Source organism: Oncorhynchus keta, chromosome 35, assembly GCF_023373465.1.
Source record: "Oncorhynchus keta strain PuntledgeMale-10-30-2019 chromosome 35, Oket_V2, whole genome shotgun sequence".
NCBI classification, from domain to species: domain Eukaryota; kingdom Metazoa; phylum Chordata; class Actinopteri; order Salmoniformes; family Salmonidae; genus Oncorhynchus; species Oncorhynchus keta.
The window spans coordinates 72,971,648-72,991,179 of record NC_068455.1 but is presented as its reverse complement, the minus strand read 5'-3'; the positions used below and the strand labels follow the sequence as shown (position 1 = coordinate 72,991,179).

Genomic DNA, 19,532 nt, shown 5'->3' with positions numbered 1-19,532 from the left:
CTCTCTCTACCTCTCTCTCTACCTCTCTCTCTACCTATCTCTCCACCTCTCTACCTCTCTCTCTACCTATCTCTCCACCTCTCTACCTCTCTCTCTACCTCTCTCTCTCTACCTCTCTCTCTACCTCTCTCTCTCTACCTCTCTCTCTCTACCTCTCCCTCTACCTCTCTCTCTACCTCTCTCTCTCTACCTCTCCCTCTACCTATCTCTCCACCTCTCTCTCTACCTCTCTCTCTACTCTCTCTACCTCTCTCTCTACCTCTCTCTCTACCTCTCTCTCTACCTACCTCTCTCTCTACCTCTCTCTCTACCTCTCTCTCTACCTCTCTCTCTCTCTCTCTACCTCTCTCTCTACCTCTCTCTCTACCTCTCCCTCTACCTCTCTCTCTCTACCTCTCTCTCTCTACCTCTCTCCCTACCTCTCTCTCTCTACCTCTCTCTCTCTACCTCTCTCTCTACCTCTCTCTCTCTACCTCTCTCTCTACCTCTCTCTCTACCTCTCCCTCTACCTCTCTCTCTACCTCTCTCTCTCCACCTCTCTCTCTACCTCTCTCTACCTCTCTCTCTACCTCTCTCTCTCTACCTCTCTCTCTACCTCTCTCTCTACCTCTCTCTCTACCTCTCTCGCTCTACCTCTCTCTCTACCTCTCTCTCTACCTCTCTCCCTACCTCTCTCCCTCTACCTCTCTCTCTCCTACCTCTCTCTCCCTACCTCTCTCTCTCTCTCTCTCTCTCTCTCTCTCTCTACCTCTCTCTCTACCTCTCTCTCTCTCTCTCTCTCTCTCTCTACCTCTCTCTCTACCTCTCTCTCTACCTCTCTCTCTACCTATCTCTCCACCTCTCTACCTCTCTCTCTACCTATCTCTCCACCTCTCTACCTCTCTCTCTACCTCTCTCTCTCCTACCTCTCTACCTCTCTCTCTACCTCTCTCTCTACCTCTCCTCTCTACCTCTCTCTCTACCTCTCTCTCTCTACCTCTCCCTCTACCTATCTCTCCACCTCTCTACCTCTCTCTCTCTCTCTCTCTCTCTCTCTACCTCTCTCTCTACCTCTCTCTCTACTACCTCTCTCTCTACCTCTCTCCTACCTCTCTCTCCTACCTCTCTACCTCTCTCTCTCTCTCTCTACCTCTCTCTCTACCTCCTCTCTACCTCTCTCTACCTCTCTCTCTCTACCTCTCTCTCTACCTCTCTCCCTACCTCTCTCTCTCTACCTCTCTCTACTCTCTACCTACCTCTCTCTCTACCTCTCTCTCTACCTCTCTCTCTACCTCTCTCTCCACCTCTCTCTCTCTCTCTCTACCTCTCTCTCTACCTCTCTCTCTCTACCTCTCTCCCTACCTCTCTCCCTCTACCTCTCTCTCTCTCTACCTCTCTCTCTCCCTACCTCTCTCTCTCCCTACCTCTCTCTCTCCCTACCTCTCTCTCTACCTCTCTCTCTCTCTCTCTCTCTCCCTCTCTCTACCTCTCTCTCTCTCTACCTCTCTCTCTCTCTCTCTCTCTACCCCTCTCTCTCTCTCTCTCTCTACCTCTCTCCCTACCTCTCTCCCTCTACCTCTCTCTCTCTCTACCTCTCTCTCTCCCTACCTCTCTCTCTCCCTACCTCTCTCTCTCCCTACCTCTCTCTCTCCCTACCTCTCTCTCTCTCTCTCTCTCTACCTCTCTCTACCTCTCTCTCTCTCTACCTCTCTCTCTCTCTCTCTCTCTACCCCTCTCTCTCTCTCTCTCTCTCTCTCTCTCTACCTCTCTCTACCTCTCTCTACCTCTCTCTCTCTACCTCTCTCTACCTCTCTCTCTCTACCTCTCTCTCTCTCTCTCTCTCTCTACCTCTCTCTACCTCTCTCTCTCTACCTCTCTCTCTCCCTCTACACCTCTCTCTCTCTCCCTCTACCGCTCTCTCTCTCTCTCTCTCTACCTCTCTCTCTACCTCTTTCTCTCTCTCTCTGCAAAGATGGTTTGACACCTGGCTTCCCCACTTTGATTCCCATTCACAATCCTATTTTCCCTAACCCTAACATTAACCCTAAACCTAACTTCTAAACCTAACACTAAACCTAACTCCTAACCTTAAACCTAACCCTAAACCTAACTCCTAACCCTAAACCTAACCCTAAACCCAACTGCTAACCCTAAACCTAACCCTAAACCTAACTCCAACCCTAAACCTAACTCCTAACCCTAAACCTAACCCATAACCCTAAACCTAACCCCATCTCCTAACCCTAACCCTAATCCTAATCCTAATCCTAATCCTAACCCTAATCCTAATCCTAATTCCCTCACACTCTCCAGACCAGATTGACTTGCAATATAAAGACATAACAGTCGCAATAGGCCAATGCAACCCAAGGTTTGATACCAGCACAGACAGAAACCCAAACACTAATTTTAACCTTAAACCCAACCCTTAACCCAAAATTAGCCTTTTTCCCCCCCACAAGTCTTCTGGTCCGCAAAAGGATAGCAAAACCAAAAACACACACACACCAAGTTCACAGCACGTAGGAACACACACCCACACACGGAGTGTTGAAAGTGCTCAGCGATTAGCCCTCGCTCTGGCATGTGGAGAGTGCAGCAGGAGTCGCCATGCAATTACACTTTCATTTCCTGAAGTCATGTGAATTTGACCCGTCCTAAACCACTGACACACACACACACACGCACACACACACACACACACACACACACACACACACACACACACACACACACACACACACACACACACACACACACACACACACACACACACACACACACACACACACCTCTCCACATGGGGATTTGACTGCTCGGATCACTTCAATTTCAGAGTCTTCCACACTCTAATCCTGTCAGCCCCTTTTCCCAACAAAAGGATGAAGTTGTCCCTACATACTGATTCAGGGTCAGTTTTGTGCTTTTCCCATTAGTGGTCTGTGCCCAAGCCCCGTCATGTTGAGGGAAACAAATAAAAATAAATGAATGTCTTGAAGTTCAAGGATTCTGCAACAAAACAGCAAGGCTGTGCCTACCCTCTCTCACACCAAAACACACACACACACACACACACACACACACACACACACACACACACACACACACACACACACACACACACACACACACACACACACACACACACACACACACACACACACACACATACACACACAACCATACACACATACACACACACACACATAAACCCTAAAACTATGCTGTCTTCCGGATAAAGCTGGGCAGTGAGAGGATGTTTAGGTTGTAAAATGTATTCCTTCATCTGTGTTTTGAGACCTGTACAAACACAGCCAGTACAGGAGGCTGAGGGCTGTACAAACACAGCCAGTACAGGAGGCTGTGGCCTGTACAAACACAGCCAATACAGGAGGCTGAGGCCTGTAGAAACACAGCCGGTACAGGAGGCTGTGGCCTGTACAAACACAGCCAGTACAGGAGGCTGAGGCCTGTACGAACACAGCCAGTACAGGAGGCTGAGGCCTGTACAAACACAGCCAGTACAGGAGGCTGTGGCCTGTATGAACACAGCCAGTACAGGAGGCTGTGGCCTGTACAAACACAGCCAGTACAGGAGGCTGAGGCCTGTACGAACACAGCCAGTACAGGAGGCTGAGGCCTGTACAAACACAGCCAGTACAGGAGGCTGTGGCCTGTACAAACACAGCCAGTACAGGAGGCTGAGGCCTGTACAAACACAACCAGTACAGGAGGCTGTGGCCTGTATGAACACAGCCAGTACAGGAGGCTGTGGCCTGTACAAACACAGCCAGTACAGGAGGCTGTGGCCTGGATGAACACAGCCAGTACAGGAGGCTGTGACACAGTGGCCTTTACAAACACAACCATTACAGGAGGCTGTGGCCTGTACAAACACAGCCAGTACAGGAGGCTGTGGCCTGTACAAACACAGCCAGTACAGGAGGCTGTGGCCTGGATGAACACAGCCAGTACAGGAGGCTGTGGCCTGTATGAACACAGCCAGTACAGGAGGCTGTGGCCTGTACAAACACAGCCAGTACAGGAGGCTGTGGCCTGTAAAAACACAGTCAGTACAGGAGGCTGAGGCCTGTATGAACACAGCCAGTACAGGAGGCTGTGGCCTGTACAAACACAGCCAGTACAGGAGGCTGTGACACAGTGGCCTTTACAAACACAACCAGTATGTTGTAAAAGGTATATTCTTAGTAAGGTCTGAATTGAGAAAGAGACGTGCGTTCTCAGGGACGGGACAAATCTAATGAAGGCAATTTATCTTGGCGCAGTGGGTGGTGTGTGTGTGTGTTTGGTGGGTGTGTGTTTGGTGTGTGTGTGTGTGTGTTTGGTGTGTGTGCGTGGTTGTGTGTGTGTTTGGTGTGTGTGTGTGTTTGGTGTGTGTGTGTGTTTGGTGTGTGTGCGTGGTTGTGTGTGTGTGTGTGTGTGTGTGTGTTTGGTGTGTGTGCGTGGTTGTGTGTATGTATGTGTGTGTGTTTGGTGTGTGTGCGTGGTTGTGTGTATGTGTGTGTGCGTGTGCGTGTGTTTTGTTTTCTCTTGTTTGGTCTCCACTCGGGTGGGTTTTTCTTGCTAATATCTTGCTGTTTTACATCTGTGTTTGTTTAGAGTCGTTTATGGTTCCTTCTTTACACAGAACGGTTAACGGTGGGAGAGGTTGGAGTAAACGCAACATTACCAAGGAAACATCCCAAATGGTACCTTAATCCCTACGTAGTGCACTACTTTGTACCAGCACCCATGGGCATAGTGCACTACGTAGGGGATAGCATCCCATTTGGGCCGTAAATTCAAATGAACTACAAATACGACACAGATCATAAAGATCTCTGTTAAAAAACATCAACAAACTAACAGTACATTGTCATTCACCCTTTACAAACAAACTAACAGTACATTGTCATTCACCCGTACAAACAAACTAACAGTACATTGTCATTCACCCTTTACAAACAAACTAACAGTACATTGTCATTCACCCTTTACAAACAAACTAACAGTACATTGTTATTCACCCTTTACAAACAAACTAACAGTACATTGTCATTCACCCGTACAAACAAACTAACAGTACATTGTCATTCACCCTTTACAAACAAACTAACAGTACATTGTCATTCACCCTTACAAACAAACTAACAGTACATTGTCATTCACCCTTACAAACAAACTAACAGTACATTGTCATTCACCCTTACAAACAAACACCCTCTTTTCTTACATTAAAATAACAAATAAACATCTGTTTTGTTCGTTTTTTATAGAAATCCGCAAGAGGAGGAAATCACTCAGACGGAAGTTTGACTCCTCCAAAGAAAAGAAAGAGAAAGAACGAGGTAAAGTACACACACACACACACACACACACACACACACACACACACACACACACACACACACACACACACACACACACACACACACACACACACACACACACACACACACACACACACACACATATATAGACACACACCCCCCACACACACACACACACACACATATAGACACACACACACACACACACACACACACACACACACACACACACACACACACACACACACACACACACACACACACACACACACACACACACACATACACAGACACACACGTACGTGGAGAGGAGGTGTGGAGAGGAGGGTAGTGATACAGCGTGGAGAGGAGGTGTGGAGAGGAGGGTAGTGATACAGCGTGGAGAGGAGGTGTGGAGAGGAGGGTAGTGATACAGCGTGGAGAGGAGGTGTGGAGAGGAGGGTAGTGATACAGTGTGGAGAGGAGGGTAGTGATACAGCGTGGAGAGGAGGGTAGTGATACAGTGTGGAGAGGAGGGTAGTGATACAGTGTGGAGAGGAGGCGTGGAGAGGAGGGTAGTGATACAGTGTGGAGAGGAGGGTAGTGATACAGTGTGGAGAGGAGGGTAGTGATACAGTGTGGAGAGGAGGGTAGTGATACAGTGTGGAGAGGAGGGTAGTGATACAGTGTGGAGAGGAGGCGTGGAGAGGAGGGTAGTGATACAGTGTGGAGAGGAGGCGTGGAGAGGAGGGTAGTGATACAGTGTGGAGAGGAGGCGTGGAGAGGAGGGTAGTGATACAGTGTGGAGAGGAGGGTAGTGATACAGTGTGGAGAGGAGGGTAGTGATACAGTGTGGAGAGGAGGGTAGTGATACAGTGTAGAGAGGAGGGTAGTGATACAGTGTGGAGAGGAGGGTAGTGATACAGTGTGGAGAGGAGGGTAGGGATACAGTGTGGAGAGGAGGGTAGTGATACAGTGTGGAGAGGAGGGTAGTGATACAGTGTGGAGAGGAGGTGTGGAGAGGAGGGTAGTGATACAGCGTGGAGAGGAGGTGTGGAGAGGAGGGTAGTGATACAGCGTGGAGAGGAGGTGTGGAGAGGAGGGTAGTGATACAGCGTGGAGAGGAGGGTAGTGATACAGTGTGGAGAGGAGGGTAGTGATACAGTGTGGAGAGGAGGTGTGGAGAGGAGGGTAGTGATACAGCGTGGAGAGGAGGTGTAGAGGAGGGTAGTGATACAGCGTGGAGAGGAGGTGTGGAGAGGAGGGTAGTGATACAGCGTGGAGAGGAGGTGTGGAGAGGAGGGTAGTGATACAGCGTGGAGAGGAGGTGTGGAGAGGAGGGTAGTGATACAGCGTGGAGAGGAGGTGTGGAGAGGAGGGTAGTGATACAGTGTGGAGAGGAGGTGTGGAGAGGAGGGTAGTGATACAGCGTGGAGAGGAGGTGTGGAGAGGAGGGTAGTGATACAGCGTGGAGAGGAGGGTAGTGATACAGCATGGAGAGGAGGCGTGGAGAGGAGGGTAGTGATACAGCGTGGAGAGGAGGGTAGTGATACAGCGTGGAGAGGAGGCGTGGAGAGGAGGGTAGTGATACAGCGTGGAGAGGAGGTGTGGAGAGGAGGGTAGTGATACAGCGTGGAGAGGAGGGTAGTGATACAGTGTGGAGAGGAGGGTAGTGATACAGTGTGGAGAGGAGGGTAGCGATACAGCGTGGAGAGGAGGGTAGTGATACAGTGTGGAGAGGAGGGTAGTGATACAGTGTGGAGAGGAGGGTAGTGATACAGTGTGGAGAGGAGGGTAGTGATACAGTGTGGAGAGGAGGGTAGTGATACAGTGTGGAGAGGAGGGTAGTGATACAGTGTGGAGAGGAGGGTAGTGATACAGTGTGGAGAGGAGGGTAGCGATACAGCGTGGAGAGGAGGGTAGTGATACAGTGTGGAGAGGAGGGTAGTGATACAGTGTGGAGAGGAGGGTAGCGATACAGCGTGGAGAGGAGGGTAGTGATACAGTGTGGAGAGGAGGGTAGTGATACAGTGTGGAGAGGAGGGTAGTGATACAGTGTGGAGAGGAGGGTAGTGATACAGTGTGGAGAGGAGGGTAGTGATACAGTGTGGAGAGGAGGGTAGTGATACAGTGTGGAGAGGAGGGTAGTGATACAGCATGGAGAGGAGGGTAGTGATACAGTGTGGAGAGGAGGGTAGTGATACAGTGTGGAGAGGAGGGTAGTGATACAGTGTGGAGAGGAGGGTAGTGATACAGTGTGGAGAGGAGGGTAGTGATACAGCATGGAGAGGAGGGTAGTGATACAGTGTGGAGAGGAGGGTAGTGATACAGTGTGGAGAGGAGGGTAGTGATACAGTGTGGAGAGGAGGGTAGTGATACAGCATGGAGAGGAGGGTAGTGATACAGTGTGGAGAGGAGGGTAGTGATACAGTGTGGAGAGGAGGGTAGTGATACAGCATGGAGAGGAGGGTAGTGATACAGTGTGGAGAGGAGGGTAGTGATACAGTGTGGAGAGGAGGGTAGTGATACAGTGTGGAGAGGAGGGTAGTGATACAGTGTGGAGAGGAGGGTAGTGATACAGTGTGGAGAGGAGGGTAGCGATACAGCGTGGAGAGGAGGGTAGTGATACAGTGTGGAGAGGAGGGTAGTGATACAGTGTGGAGAGGAGGCGTGGAGAGGAGGGTAGCGATACAGCGTGGAGAGGAGGGTAGTGATACAGTGTGGAGAGGAGGGTAGTGATACAGTGTGGAGAGGAGGCGTGGAGAGGAGGGTAGTGATACAGCGTGGAGAGGAGGGTAGTGATACAGTGTGGAGAGGAGGGTAGTGATACAGTGTGGAGAGGAGGCGTGGAGAGGAGGGTAGTGATACAGCGTGGAGAGGAGGGTAGTGATACAGTGTGGAGAGGAGGCGTGGAGAGGAGGGTAGTGATACAGTGTGGAGAGGAGGCGTGGAGAGGAGGGTACTGATACAGTGTGGAGAGGAGGGTAGCGATACAGCATGGAGAGGAGGGTAGTGATACAGCGTGGAGAGGAGGGTAGTGATACAGTGTGGAGAGGAGGGTAGCGATACAGCATGGAGAGGATGGTAGTGATACAGCATGGAGAGGATGGTAGTGATACAGCATGGAGAGGAGGGTAGTGATACAGCGTGGAGAGGAGGGTAGTGATACAGTGTGGAGAGGAGGGTAGTGATACAGTGTGGAGAGGAGGGTAGCGATACAGTGTGGAGAGGAGGGTAGCGATACAGCGTGGAGAGGAGGGTAGGGATACAGTGTGGAGAGGAGGGTAGTGATACAGTGTGGAGAGGAGGCGTGGAGAGGAGGGTAGTGATACAGTGTGGAGAGGAGGGTAGTGATACAGTGAGTAGAGGAGGGTAGTGATACAGTGTGGAGTGGAGGGTAGTGATACAGTGTGGAGAGGAGGCGTGGAGAGGAGGGTAGTGATACAGTGTGGAGAGGAGGGTAGTGATACAGTGAGTAGAGGAGGGTAGTGATACAGCGTGGAGAGGAGGTGTGGAGAGGAGGGTAGTGATACAGCGTGGAGAGGAGGTGTGGAGAGGAGGGTAGTGATACAGCATGGAGAGGATGGTAGTGATACAGCATGGAGAGGATGGTAGTGATACAGCATGGAGAGGAGGGTAGTGATACAGCGTGGAGAGGAGGGTAGTGATACAGTGTGGAGAGGAGGGTAGTGATACAGTGTGGAGAGGAGGGTAGCGATACAGTGTGGAGAGGAGGGTAGCGATACAGCGTGGAGAGGAGGGTAGGGATACAGTGTGGAGAGGAGGGTAGTGATACAGTGTGGAGAGGAGGCGTGGAGAGGAGGGTAGTGATACAGTGTGGAGAGGAGGGTAGTGATACAGTGAGTAGAGGAGGGTAGTGATACAGTGTGGAGAGGAGGGTAGTGATACAGTGTGGAGAGGAGGCGTGGAGAGGAGGGTAGTGATACAGTGTGGAGAGGAGGGTAGTGATACAGTGAGTAGAGGAGGGTAGTGATACAGCGTGGAGAGGAGGTGTGGAGAGGAGGGTAGTGATACAGCGTGGAGAGGAGGTGTGGAGAGGAGGGTAGTGATACAGCGTGGAGAGGAGGGTAGTGATACAGCATGGAGAGGAGGCGTGGAGAGGAGGGTAGTGATACAGCGTGGAGAGGAGGGTAGTGATACAGCGTGGAGAGGAGGCGTGTGGAGGAGGGTAGTGATACAGCGTGGAGGAGGAGGTGTGGAGAGGGAGGGTAGTGATACAGCGTGGAGAGGAGGGTAGTGATACAGCGTGGAGAGGAGGGTAGTGATACAGTGTGGAGAGGAGGGTAGTGATACAGTGTGGAGAGGAGGGTAGCGATACAGCGTGGAGAGGAGGGTAGTGATACAGTGTGGAGAGGAGGGTAGTGATACAGTGTGGAGAGGAGGGTAGTGATACAGTGTGGAGAGGAGGGTAGTGATACAGTGTGGAGAGGAGGGTAGTGATACAGTGTGGAGAGGAGGGTAGTGATACAGTGTGGAGAGGAGGGTAGTGATACAGCGTGGAGAGGAGGGTAGTGATACAGTGTGGAGAGGAGGGTAGTGATACAGTGTGGAGAGGAGGGTAGTGATACAGTGTGGAGAGGAGGGTAGTGATACAGTGTGGAGAGGAGGGTAGTGATACAGCATGGAGAGGAGGGTAGTGATACAGTGTGGAGAGGAGGGTAGTGATACAGTGTGGAGAGGAGGGTAGTGATACAGTGTGGAGAGGAGGGTAGCGATACAGTGTGGAGAGGAGGGTAGTGATACAGTGTGGAGAGGAGGGTAGTGATACAGTGTGGAGAGGAGGCGTGGAGAGGAGGGTAGTGATACAGCGTGGAGAGGAGGGTAGTGATACAGTGTGGAGAGGAGGCGTGGAGAGGAGGGTAGTGATACAGTGTGGAGAGGAGGCGTGGAGAGGAGGGTACTGATACAGTGTGGAGAGGAGGGGGTAGCGATACAGCATGGAGAGGAGGGTAGTGATACAGCGTGGAGAGGAGGGTAGTGATACAGTGTGGAGAGGAGGGTAGCGATACAGCATGGAGAGGATGGTAGTGATACAGCATGGAGAGGATGGTAGTGATACAGCATGGAGAGGAGGGTAGTGATACAGCGTGGAGAGGAGGGTAGTGATACAGTGTGGAGAGGAGGGTAGTGATACAGTGTGGAGAGGAGGGTAGCGATACAGTGTGGAGAGGAGGGTAGCGATACAGCGTGGAGAGGAGGGTAGGGATACAGTGTGGAGAGGAGGGTAGTGATACAGTGTGGAGAGGAGGCGTGGAGAGGAGGGTAGTGATACAGTGTGGAGAGGAGGGTAGTGATACAGTGAGTAGAGGAGGGTAGTGATACAGTGTGGAGAGGAGGGTAGTGATACAGTGTGGAGAGGAGGGTAGTGATACAGTGTGGAGAGGAGGGTACTGATACAGTGTGGAGAGGAGGCGTGGACAGGAGGGTAGCGATACAGTGAGGAGAGGAGGCGTAGACAGGAGGGTAGCGATACAGTGAGGAGAGGAGGCGTGGACAGGAGGGTAGCGATACAGCGTGGAGAGGAGGTTGAGGACATCGCTATTGGGGTGTAGCTGTTTCTTAGTAATACGAGGGGAATCCAGTGTAAGGAATATGTGACCCCTGGGTTCATTTACATTCTGTCACATTCTCTTACATTGCATTCTGTTTCTCTCTCTGATTACCTCCACCCTTAGCAACCTGTCATTCAGGGCAAGTGGGGCATTAATGCGTGTCACATATCAGTTTGCAAATAATGTTTTTAAAAAAAGAAATGTAATTTGAGTTTAATAAGCCGCATACAAACATGGTCTCTTTTTTTCTTTCTTGATTAATATAACTCCAAAATGCAGGTGTTTCAGCATCGCTCAATGCTTTCTGTGGGGGTGGGGCTAGCCAGCAGGAAGTACAAAGAGTTGAATCTGTTTTCTATCAGGATTGGCTCAGTTTTCTGTCACTCATGAGACAGTACCTCATCCCCAATTCTAACGTTAGAAATTGCCGTGTGACGTAATCTGCTGTTGGGACAGGTTTATGTGGGCCCTAACAGTTTGTGACAGCTTTCTGTAGGCCCTAACAGTTTGGGACAGCTTTCTGTAGGCCCTAAAAGTTTGGGACAGCTTTATGGAGGCCCTAACAGTTTGGGACAGCTTTATGTAGGCCCTAACAGTTTGGGACAGCTTTCTGTAGGCCCTAACAGTTTGGGACAGCTTTATGTAGGCTCTAACAGTTTGGGACAGCTTTATGTAAGCCCTAACAGTTTGGGACAGCTTTCTGTAGGCCCTAACCGTTTGGGACAGCTTTCTGTAGGCCCTAACAGTTTGGGACAGCTTTATGGAGGCCCTAACAGTTTGGGACAGCTTTATGGAGGCCCTAAAAGTTTGGGACAGCTTTATTGAGGCCCTAACAGTTTGGGACAGCTTTATGTAGGCCCTAACAGTTTGGGACAGCTTTATGTTGGCCCTAACAGTTTGGGACAGCTTTCTGTAGGCCCTAACAGCTTTCTGTAGGCCCTAACAGGTTGGGACAGCTTTCTGTAGGCCCTAACAGCTTTCTGTAGGCCCTAACAGTTTGGGACAGCTTTCTGTAGGCCCTAACAGCTTTCTGTAGGCCCTAACAGTTTGGGACAGCTTTCTGTAGGCCCTAACAGCTTTCTGTAGGCCCTAACAGTTTGGGACAGCTTTCTGTAGGCCCTAACAGCTTTCTGTAGGCCCTAACAGTTTGGGACAGCTTTCTGTAGGCCCTAACCGCTTTCTGTAGGCCCTAACAGTTTGGGACAGCTTTCTGTAGGCCCTAACAGCTTTCTGTAGGCCCTAACAGGTTGGGACAGCTTTCTGTAGGCCCTAACAGCTTTCTGTAGGCCGTAACAGCTTTCTGTAGGCCCTAACAGGTTGGGACAGCTTTCTGTAGGCCCTAACAGCTTTCTGTAGGCCCTAACAGCTTTCTGTAGGCCCTAACAGTTTGGGACAGCTTTATGTGGCCCTAACAGTTTGTGGGCACCGTTTGTCACCCTTATAGGGCAATTAATGTATTGTTTAGTGTTGTGTTGTGTTGTATTGTGTTGTTGCTTTGATGGCATTCATCCCACATTTTGTAGTTTGTCCCACCAAGATTTGCATGCTAAAATCGCCACTGAACATCACAGTAATCATGTTATTTTGTTTGTTTTCCACCTCAGCTTCTAATTTGATTAATTTTGCCTCATTGCTGGCCTGAGATGAACTAGCTATCGTATTGTTAGTCATTCATGGTTTCCATCGCATGAAGATATGTTGTTGTTAATAGACCCCTTTATAAAGGACTGGACACGATGTAAAGCTCAGTACCACAGAGACCTATATTCCCCTGCTGCAGAGTTCCAGGACTGGACCTGTAGTCTCAGTCATAGTACCACAGAGACCTATATTCCCCTGCTGCAGAGTTCCAGGACTGGACCTGTAGTATTCTAGTAATAGTTTCTCGTAAAAGCTGTCGTTTATCATAACAGGGACATCTGCTTTGTGTGTATACATCCGTTGTAGTTTAAATCCCAAGCCCATATGAGCTATTAGAGCTGCTATTAATACTATCTATCCCACAGAGTCTTCCCAATGATGTTTCCTCCAATATACATTCATCATATTGCTGGCCTGAGTTGAACAAGCTACCGTATTGTTAGCGAAGTCATTCATGGTTTATCATAACAGGGACACACATCTGCTTTTGTGTGTGTATACATCCGTTTATCTGTCAAACTCTGCAGGGGGGGGCCAGAATGTAGCTACTGTGCCACAGCCAGTTAGCATAGGCATACAGAGCTAGCTTATGGTCCTGTAATTCAAATGTGGACAGCTAGTTGGAAAGCTAGCTTATGGTCCTGTAATTCAAATGAGGACAGCTACTAGCTAGCTTATTAGCTAGTTGGAAAGCTATCTTATTAGGCAGTTAGCCACCTAGCCCGCTAGTCAATAAGCCACATGCTGGCTAATTAGCCAGTTAGCTTGTTAACCAGTGACAGGAGGATTTAGCTAGTTGCGTGCCGACCCATCTGGTACCTCTGATGTACCTACCCACACCTGTCCATGGCTTTCCTGTACTGTACCTTTGGACCGGCTTCAAGTAAAGTATTAGAGAGAGAGAGAGAGAGAGAGAGACCCTTACAGTATCCTTAGAGCTTTACTTCTGGGCACAGTCTGCCATGTACTGTGTGTGTGTGTGTGACATCAACACATTATTTACGAAATGTTTAAATTGCCTAATGTCAGCCCCTTTAACAAGGCAAGATATAAAGACTTTACAGAGAACAGTCAATGCAGGTCCTTAACTGTTAGATATAACGATTTTACAGGGAACAGTCAACACAGGTCCTTACTGTTAGATAGATATAAAGACTTTACAGGGAACAGTCAACACAGGTCCTGACTGTTAGATATAAAGATTTTACAGAGACCAGTCAACACAGGTCCTTACTGTTAGATATAAAGACTTTACAGGGAACAGTCAACACAGGTCCTTACTGTTAGATATAAAGACTTTACAGGGAACAGTCAACACAGGTCCTTACTGTTAGATATAAAGACTTTACAGAGAACAGTCAACACAGGTCCTGACTGTTAGATATAAAGACTTTACAGGGAACAGTCAACACAGGTCCTGACTGTTAGATATAAAGACTTTACAGGGAACAGTCAACACAGGTCCTTACTGTTAGATATAAAGACTTTACAGGGAACAGTCAACACAGGTCCTTACTGTTAGATATAAAGACTTTACAGGGAACAGTCAACACAGGTCCTTACTGTTAGATATAAAGACTTTACAGGGAACAGTCAACACAGGTCCTTACTGTTAGATATAAAGACTTTACAGGGAACAGTCAACACAGGTCCTGACTGTTAGATATAAAGACATTACAGAGAACAGTCAACACAGGTCCTTACTGTTAGATATAAAGACTTTACAGAGAACAGTCAACACAGATCCTGACTGTTAGATATAAAGACTTTACAGAGAACAGTCAACTTATTGTCTAACTAAACAGTTCTGGTTTGTCAGAAAGCAGAGGGCAGGTTTTTAGCAAGTCAACACTTGCTCCAAGACATGATGATGTCTTATCTAAAAACATTAGGGCTGCTTAATGGGGGATATGTAGACAAAGGAGACTGCAGGAGTTTCGGCCTAAATACGGGGCGGGTGGGGGTGTTACCATAGAGGTACAGTTCTGTTGTTGTAGAGGTCAACCGTTGGATTCGAAACTCCCCAGCTTGAAATATCTATGTTCACGTCTCCTTATATAGTATAATTGGCTAAGATGTTTGTCAAGCCGGGCAGTCCTGTGTAGAGGTAGAGGTTCCCTGGTTGGAGCCCAGTGAGGGACAGGGACAGGGACTGGGACTGGGACAGGGTTTGGGACAGGGACTGGGACTGGGACACGGACATGGACAGGGATTGGGACAGGGACAGGGACTGCGATTGGGATTGGGACAGGGATTGGGACTGGGACTGGGATTGGGACAGTGACAGGGACTGGCACAGGGAAGTAAGCTATACTGTTAAGCAAGCACAGTGACACCTGTTGTACTGTGTTTACAGTTGAGATGCCTTGCTGTCTGTCTTCTAGCTGTGACTGTAGGTTACATCTCAAATGGCACCCTATTCCCTATATACCGCACTACTTTTACACATGACTAATATGGTGCTGGTCAAACGTAGTGCACTATATAGGAAATAGGGTGCCATTTGTGATGGCCATGGTTGTTTGACTAATAGGATGTATCCTAATCCTCTTGAAACCTCCTCTCACTGCCACTCTCTACGACCTAGGGACAATTAGGCCAGATTACAATGCCAGGCCAGAAGTCACACAGCAACATGGTCCCATTCAAATGTGTAAAAATAGTGACATTTAAGCCTTGTATGTACTGTATGTGCAACTAGCGATGACATACTATATATAGCGACATTAAAATAATGACATTTTACTGTTGTGTTTTATTGACACCAAAATGTAATATTTCATGTAATATGTCACCAGAACCATGTACATAGAGAGAGTGACCAACTTTTAGAATTTAAAATATAATATATATTTTTAACATTCAGTTACATGGTATTGGTTATTGTAATGTTAATGTTGAGCTAACATGGCTGCCGTAGAATGTTGGAGTGTCATGTTAATTAATGCATCATAATGTAGAAGCCTCAATGTCCCACCTCTCTAAATACATGGCTCTGTCACCAAAGGTGAGGAAAACACAGGAATATACAACAGGTATCAGTGTTCCTCAGATCTGCGAGTTTAAACTGAATATGAGGAGGGTATTTAGGGGAAGGGGCTGTTTATGGATGGGGTCAAAGTGTAATACGTAGGGCAGTGGTTTCCAACTTTTTCTAGCATGAGAGCTACACATCCATAAAAAAATAGAATATGTCACGAGCTACACATTTTATTTTAGCTTTCAAATAGGCACATTCTTCTCTTCTCCCATGTATCTACTGTACAAGAAAAAGTAGTGTACTATGTTTTCTGTCAATATACCTGGTAAAATAATGGTTGATAAACAACTCTAAGGGGGGGCCCTATAAACTCTGTGATAATCTGTTCCCAAATTATGTTTTATATTTTCCCAAATTATGTTCTCAGTTTTTGTTTTCACTCTTAAAATTAGAATTGTTCAAATGGATGTTCTGAGTCCATGTCAATGGTTCAATCACATCATTTGTTTGGTTTTTTTTTTTTTTTTGGGGGCTGGAAGAAAAGTTGCACATTTAGATTTCTGAGTGCAGTTGCCCTTTAAATGCTCATCTGGCCCTTTAATTGCGCATCTAGCTAGTGAGGAATGTGCCATCTAATGGCTGCTGATAATTTCACGGCTGGTGGAAAATGACAACTAATAGATACAAATGATACAGTGCCTTCGGAAAGTATTCAGACCCCTTGATTTCGTCAATCTACACAGAATATCCAATAATGACATAGCAAAAACAAGTCTTTAGAATTTTGGGTTAATTTATATAAAAAAGAACAACTGAAATATCAAGTTTACATAAGTATTCAGACCCTTTACTCAGTACTTTGTTGAAGCACCTTTGGCAGCAATTACAGCCTCGAGTCTTATTGGGTATGACGCTACAAGCTTGGCACTACTGTATTTGGGGAGTATGTCCCATTCTTCTCTGCAGATCCTCTCAAGCTTTGTCAGGTTGGATGGGGAGCATTGCTGCACAGCTATTTTCAGGTCTCTCCAGACATGTTCGATCGGGCTCAAGTCCGGGCTCTGGCTGGGCCACTCAAGGACATTCAGGGACTTATGCTAAAGACACTCCTGTGTTGTCTTGGCTGTGTGCTTAGGGTCATTGTCCTGTAGGAAGGTGAACCTTCGCCCCAGTCTGAGGTCCTCAGCACTCTGGAGCAGGCTTTCAACAAGGATCTCACTGTACTTTGCTCCATTCATCTTTCCATTGATCCTGACTAGTCTCCCAGTCCCTGCCGCTGAAAAACATCCCCACAGCATGATGCTGCCACCACCATGCTTCACCGTAGGGATGGAGCCAGGTTACCTCCAGACGTGACGCTTGGCATTCAGGCCAAAGAGATCAACCTTGGTTTTATCAGACCAGATAATCTAGAGGTGCCTTTTGGTAAACTCCAAGTGGGCTGTCTTGTGCCTTTTACTGAGGAGTGGCTTCCGTCTGGCCACTCTACCAACAAAAGAAACCTGATTGGTGGAGTACTGCAGAGAGGGTTGTCCTTCTGGAAGGTTGTCCCATCTCCACAGAGGAACTCTAGAACTCTGTCAGAGTGACCATCGGATTCTTGGTCACCTCCCTGTCACGGTTTTCATAAGGTGAAGGAGAGTCGGACCAAACTGTAGCGTGTATATTGTGATCCATGTTTAATAAAACAAACACAACACGAATCCAAAACACAAACTCTACAAAACAATAAACGTAATGAAAACCGAAACAGCCTAAACTGGTGCAAACGAACACAGAATAAGGCCATCAAGACACTCAGGACAATCACCCACAATACAACCAAAGAATATGGCTGCCTAAATATGGTTCCCAATCAGAGACAACGATAAGCACCTGCCTCTGATTGAGAACCACTCCAGACAGCCATAGACTTTGCTAGATAACCCCACTAGCTACAATCCCAAATACATACACACCAAAACCCCAAGACAAAACACACCGCAATACAAAAACTCCATGCCACACCCTGGCCTGACCCAATACATGAAGAAAAACACAAAATACTTAGACCAGGGCGTGACAGTTCCAAACTTCTTCCATTTAAGAATGATGGTGGCCACTTTGTTCTTGAGGACCTTCAATGCTGCAGACATTTTTTGGTACCCTTCCCCAAATCTGTGCCTCGACACAATCCTGTCTCAGAGCTCTACAGACAATTCCTTTGACCTCATGGCTTGGTGTTTGCTCTAACATGCATTGTCAACTGTGGGACCTTATAAGGACAGGTGTGTGCCTTTCCACATCATGTCCAATCATTTGAATTTACCACTGGTGGACTCCAAAAGATGATCAATGGAAACAGGATGCACCTCAGGTACATTTCGAGTCTCATAGCAAAGGGTCTGAATACTTAATACATTTGTAAACATTTCTAAAAACCTGTTTCCACTTTGTCATTATGGGGTTTGTGATGTCGCTATGGGGTATTGTGATGTCATTATGGGGTATTGTGTTGTCATAATGGGGTATTGTGATGTCATTATGGTGTATTGTGATGTCATAATGGGGTATTGTGATGTCATTGTGGCGTATTGTGGTGTCGCTATGGGGTATTGTGATGTCATAATGGTGTATTGTGATGTCGCTATGGGGTATTGTGTATTGATTGCTGAGGATTTGTATTTATTTAATACATTTTAGAATAAAACTGTAACGTAACAAAATGTGAAAAAAGTCAATGGGTCTGGATACTTTCTTATTCTTCTTAGTCATGATGTACTTCTGCCAGGTAAGCCTACTTTGCAGTTAACATTTAACTTAGGTTTTTGGGGAATGTATTTCTGTCAAACCACAAGATGGTTATCACATCAATTGGCTACACACAGACAGGGGAAATATTGCTGTAAATTAATTGGCCGATATTATGTTAGGGTTTGTCATTTTAATACAATAGTGGCTGATACCTGTGAGATTAGTTAATGACAGTAAGCAGTTAAACACGTGAAAATTCCATGTACTTTCAGAATTGTTTAGCAAGCTACTCATCGGTAGTCTGCCGAGCTACTGGTGGGAAGTCTGCCGAGCTACTGGTGGGAAGTCTGCCGAGCAACCTGTGGGAGAACGCTGACATAGGGCATTACTGGGCCCCAATCCCCATGGGTAGAATATATGGTTCCCACCATAGAAATGTTGCTGTTGTATGTATGGCTATTTAACCCTCAAAACACAGGGGAAGAGAAAAGATGAAACACCTTCCTGTTTGTGAGTAGTGGAGATGAGATGGGATTAGAATGGGTGGAGGGAAGGAGAGGAATGTTGATAGTCTCAGGGAGGAAGGAATTACAACTTGTTAAAAATAAGTATCCTTAATGTAAAATTGTTCTCCCTCTCTCTCTCTCTCTCTCTCTCTCTCTCTCTCTCCTTCCCAATCTATCCCTCTCTCTTTTCCTCCATTATACCTATTTTTCCCTTCCCTCTATCCCTCCCTTCCTCTCTCTTTCTCCATCCCTCCCTCTCTCCCTCTTTCCCCTTCTCCTTCCTCCCTCCATCCCTTGTTTTTCATTCCATCTATCCCCTCCCTCCTCCCCTCTATCCCTTCTCTCTCTCCCCTCATCTCTCCCACAGAGACAGCCGCCAAGGCGTTTGGTATAACCCTCTCCCAAGCGATAGCCAACGACCGGGCGTACAAGCAGCGCCAGGATGCTCTGAAGGTTGGTTGTTTTCAACGTCAGATTGTTTTACTGTAAAGTGTGAAAAAATGCAGTAAAAACTCAGCAGTGGGTCTAGATCCAGGTGAACAACTAAGTATCCAAAAGCAAGTAAAACATTTAAATAAATAAAAACTCCCACTAGAAAAGACAGAAGAACAACGTTTTAAAGGGATAGCCCTTTTTCTACTTACCCAGAGTCCAGTATGAAGGAAGCTGAAGGTAGTTTAGCGAGCCAATGCTAGCTAATGCTAGCTCAATGACTGGAAGTCTACCGGAACAGCTAATGCTAGCTCAGTGACTGGAAGTCTACCGGAACAGCTAATGCTAGCTCAATGACTGGAAGTCTACAGGAACAGCT

At 47.6% G+C, this 19,532-nt stretch overlaps 1 protein-coding gene across 7 annotated transcripts in view; it reads left to right on the top strand.

Annotated features, from left to right (window-relative positions):
* LOC118369202 (rho GTPase-activating protein 6-like) overlaps positions 1 to 19,532 on the top strand; it is a 153,673-nt gene that overhangs the window by 109,354 nt on the left and 24,787 nt on the right. For 6 of the 7 annotated variants that reach the window (XM_052497693.1, XM_052497695.1, XM_052497696.1 and 3 more), the window contains 2 exons: positions 5,256 to 5,327; positions 19,089 to 19,174. In XM_052497693.1, the coding sequence (XP_052353653.1) occupies positions 5,256 to 5,327; positions 19,089 to 19,174 (158 nt within the window). Of the gene's footprint in view, positions 1 to 5,255; positions 5,328 to 17,621; positions 17,839 to 19,088; positions 19,175 to 19,532 lie in introns of those variants that run through there. The other variant, XM_052497697.1, reaches the window with a different exon arrangement.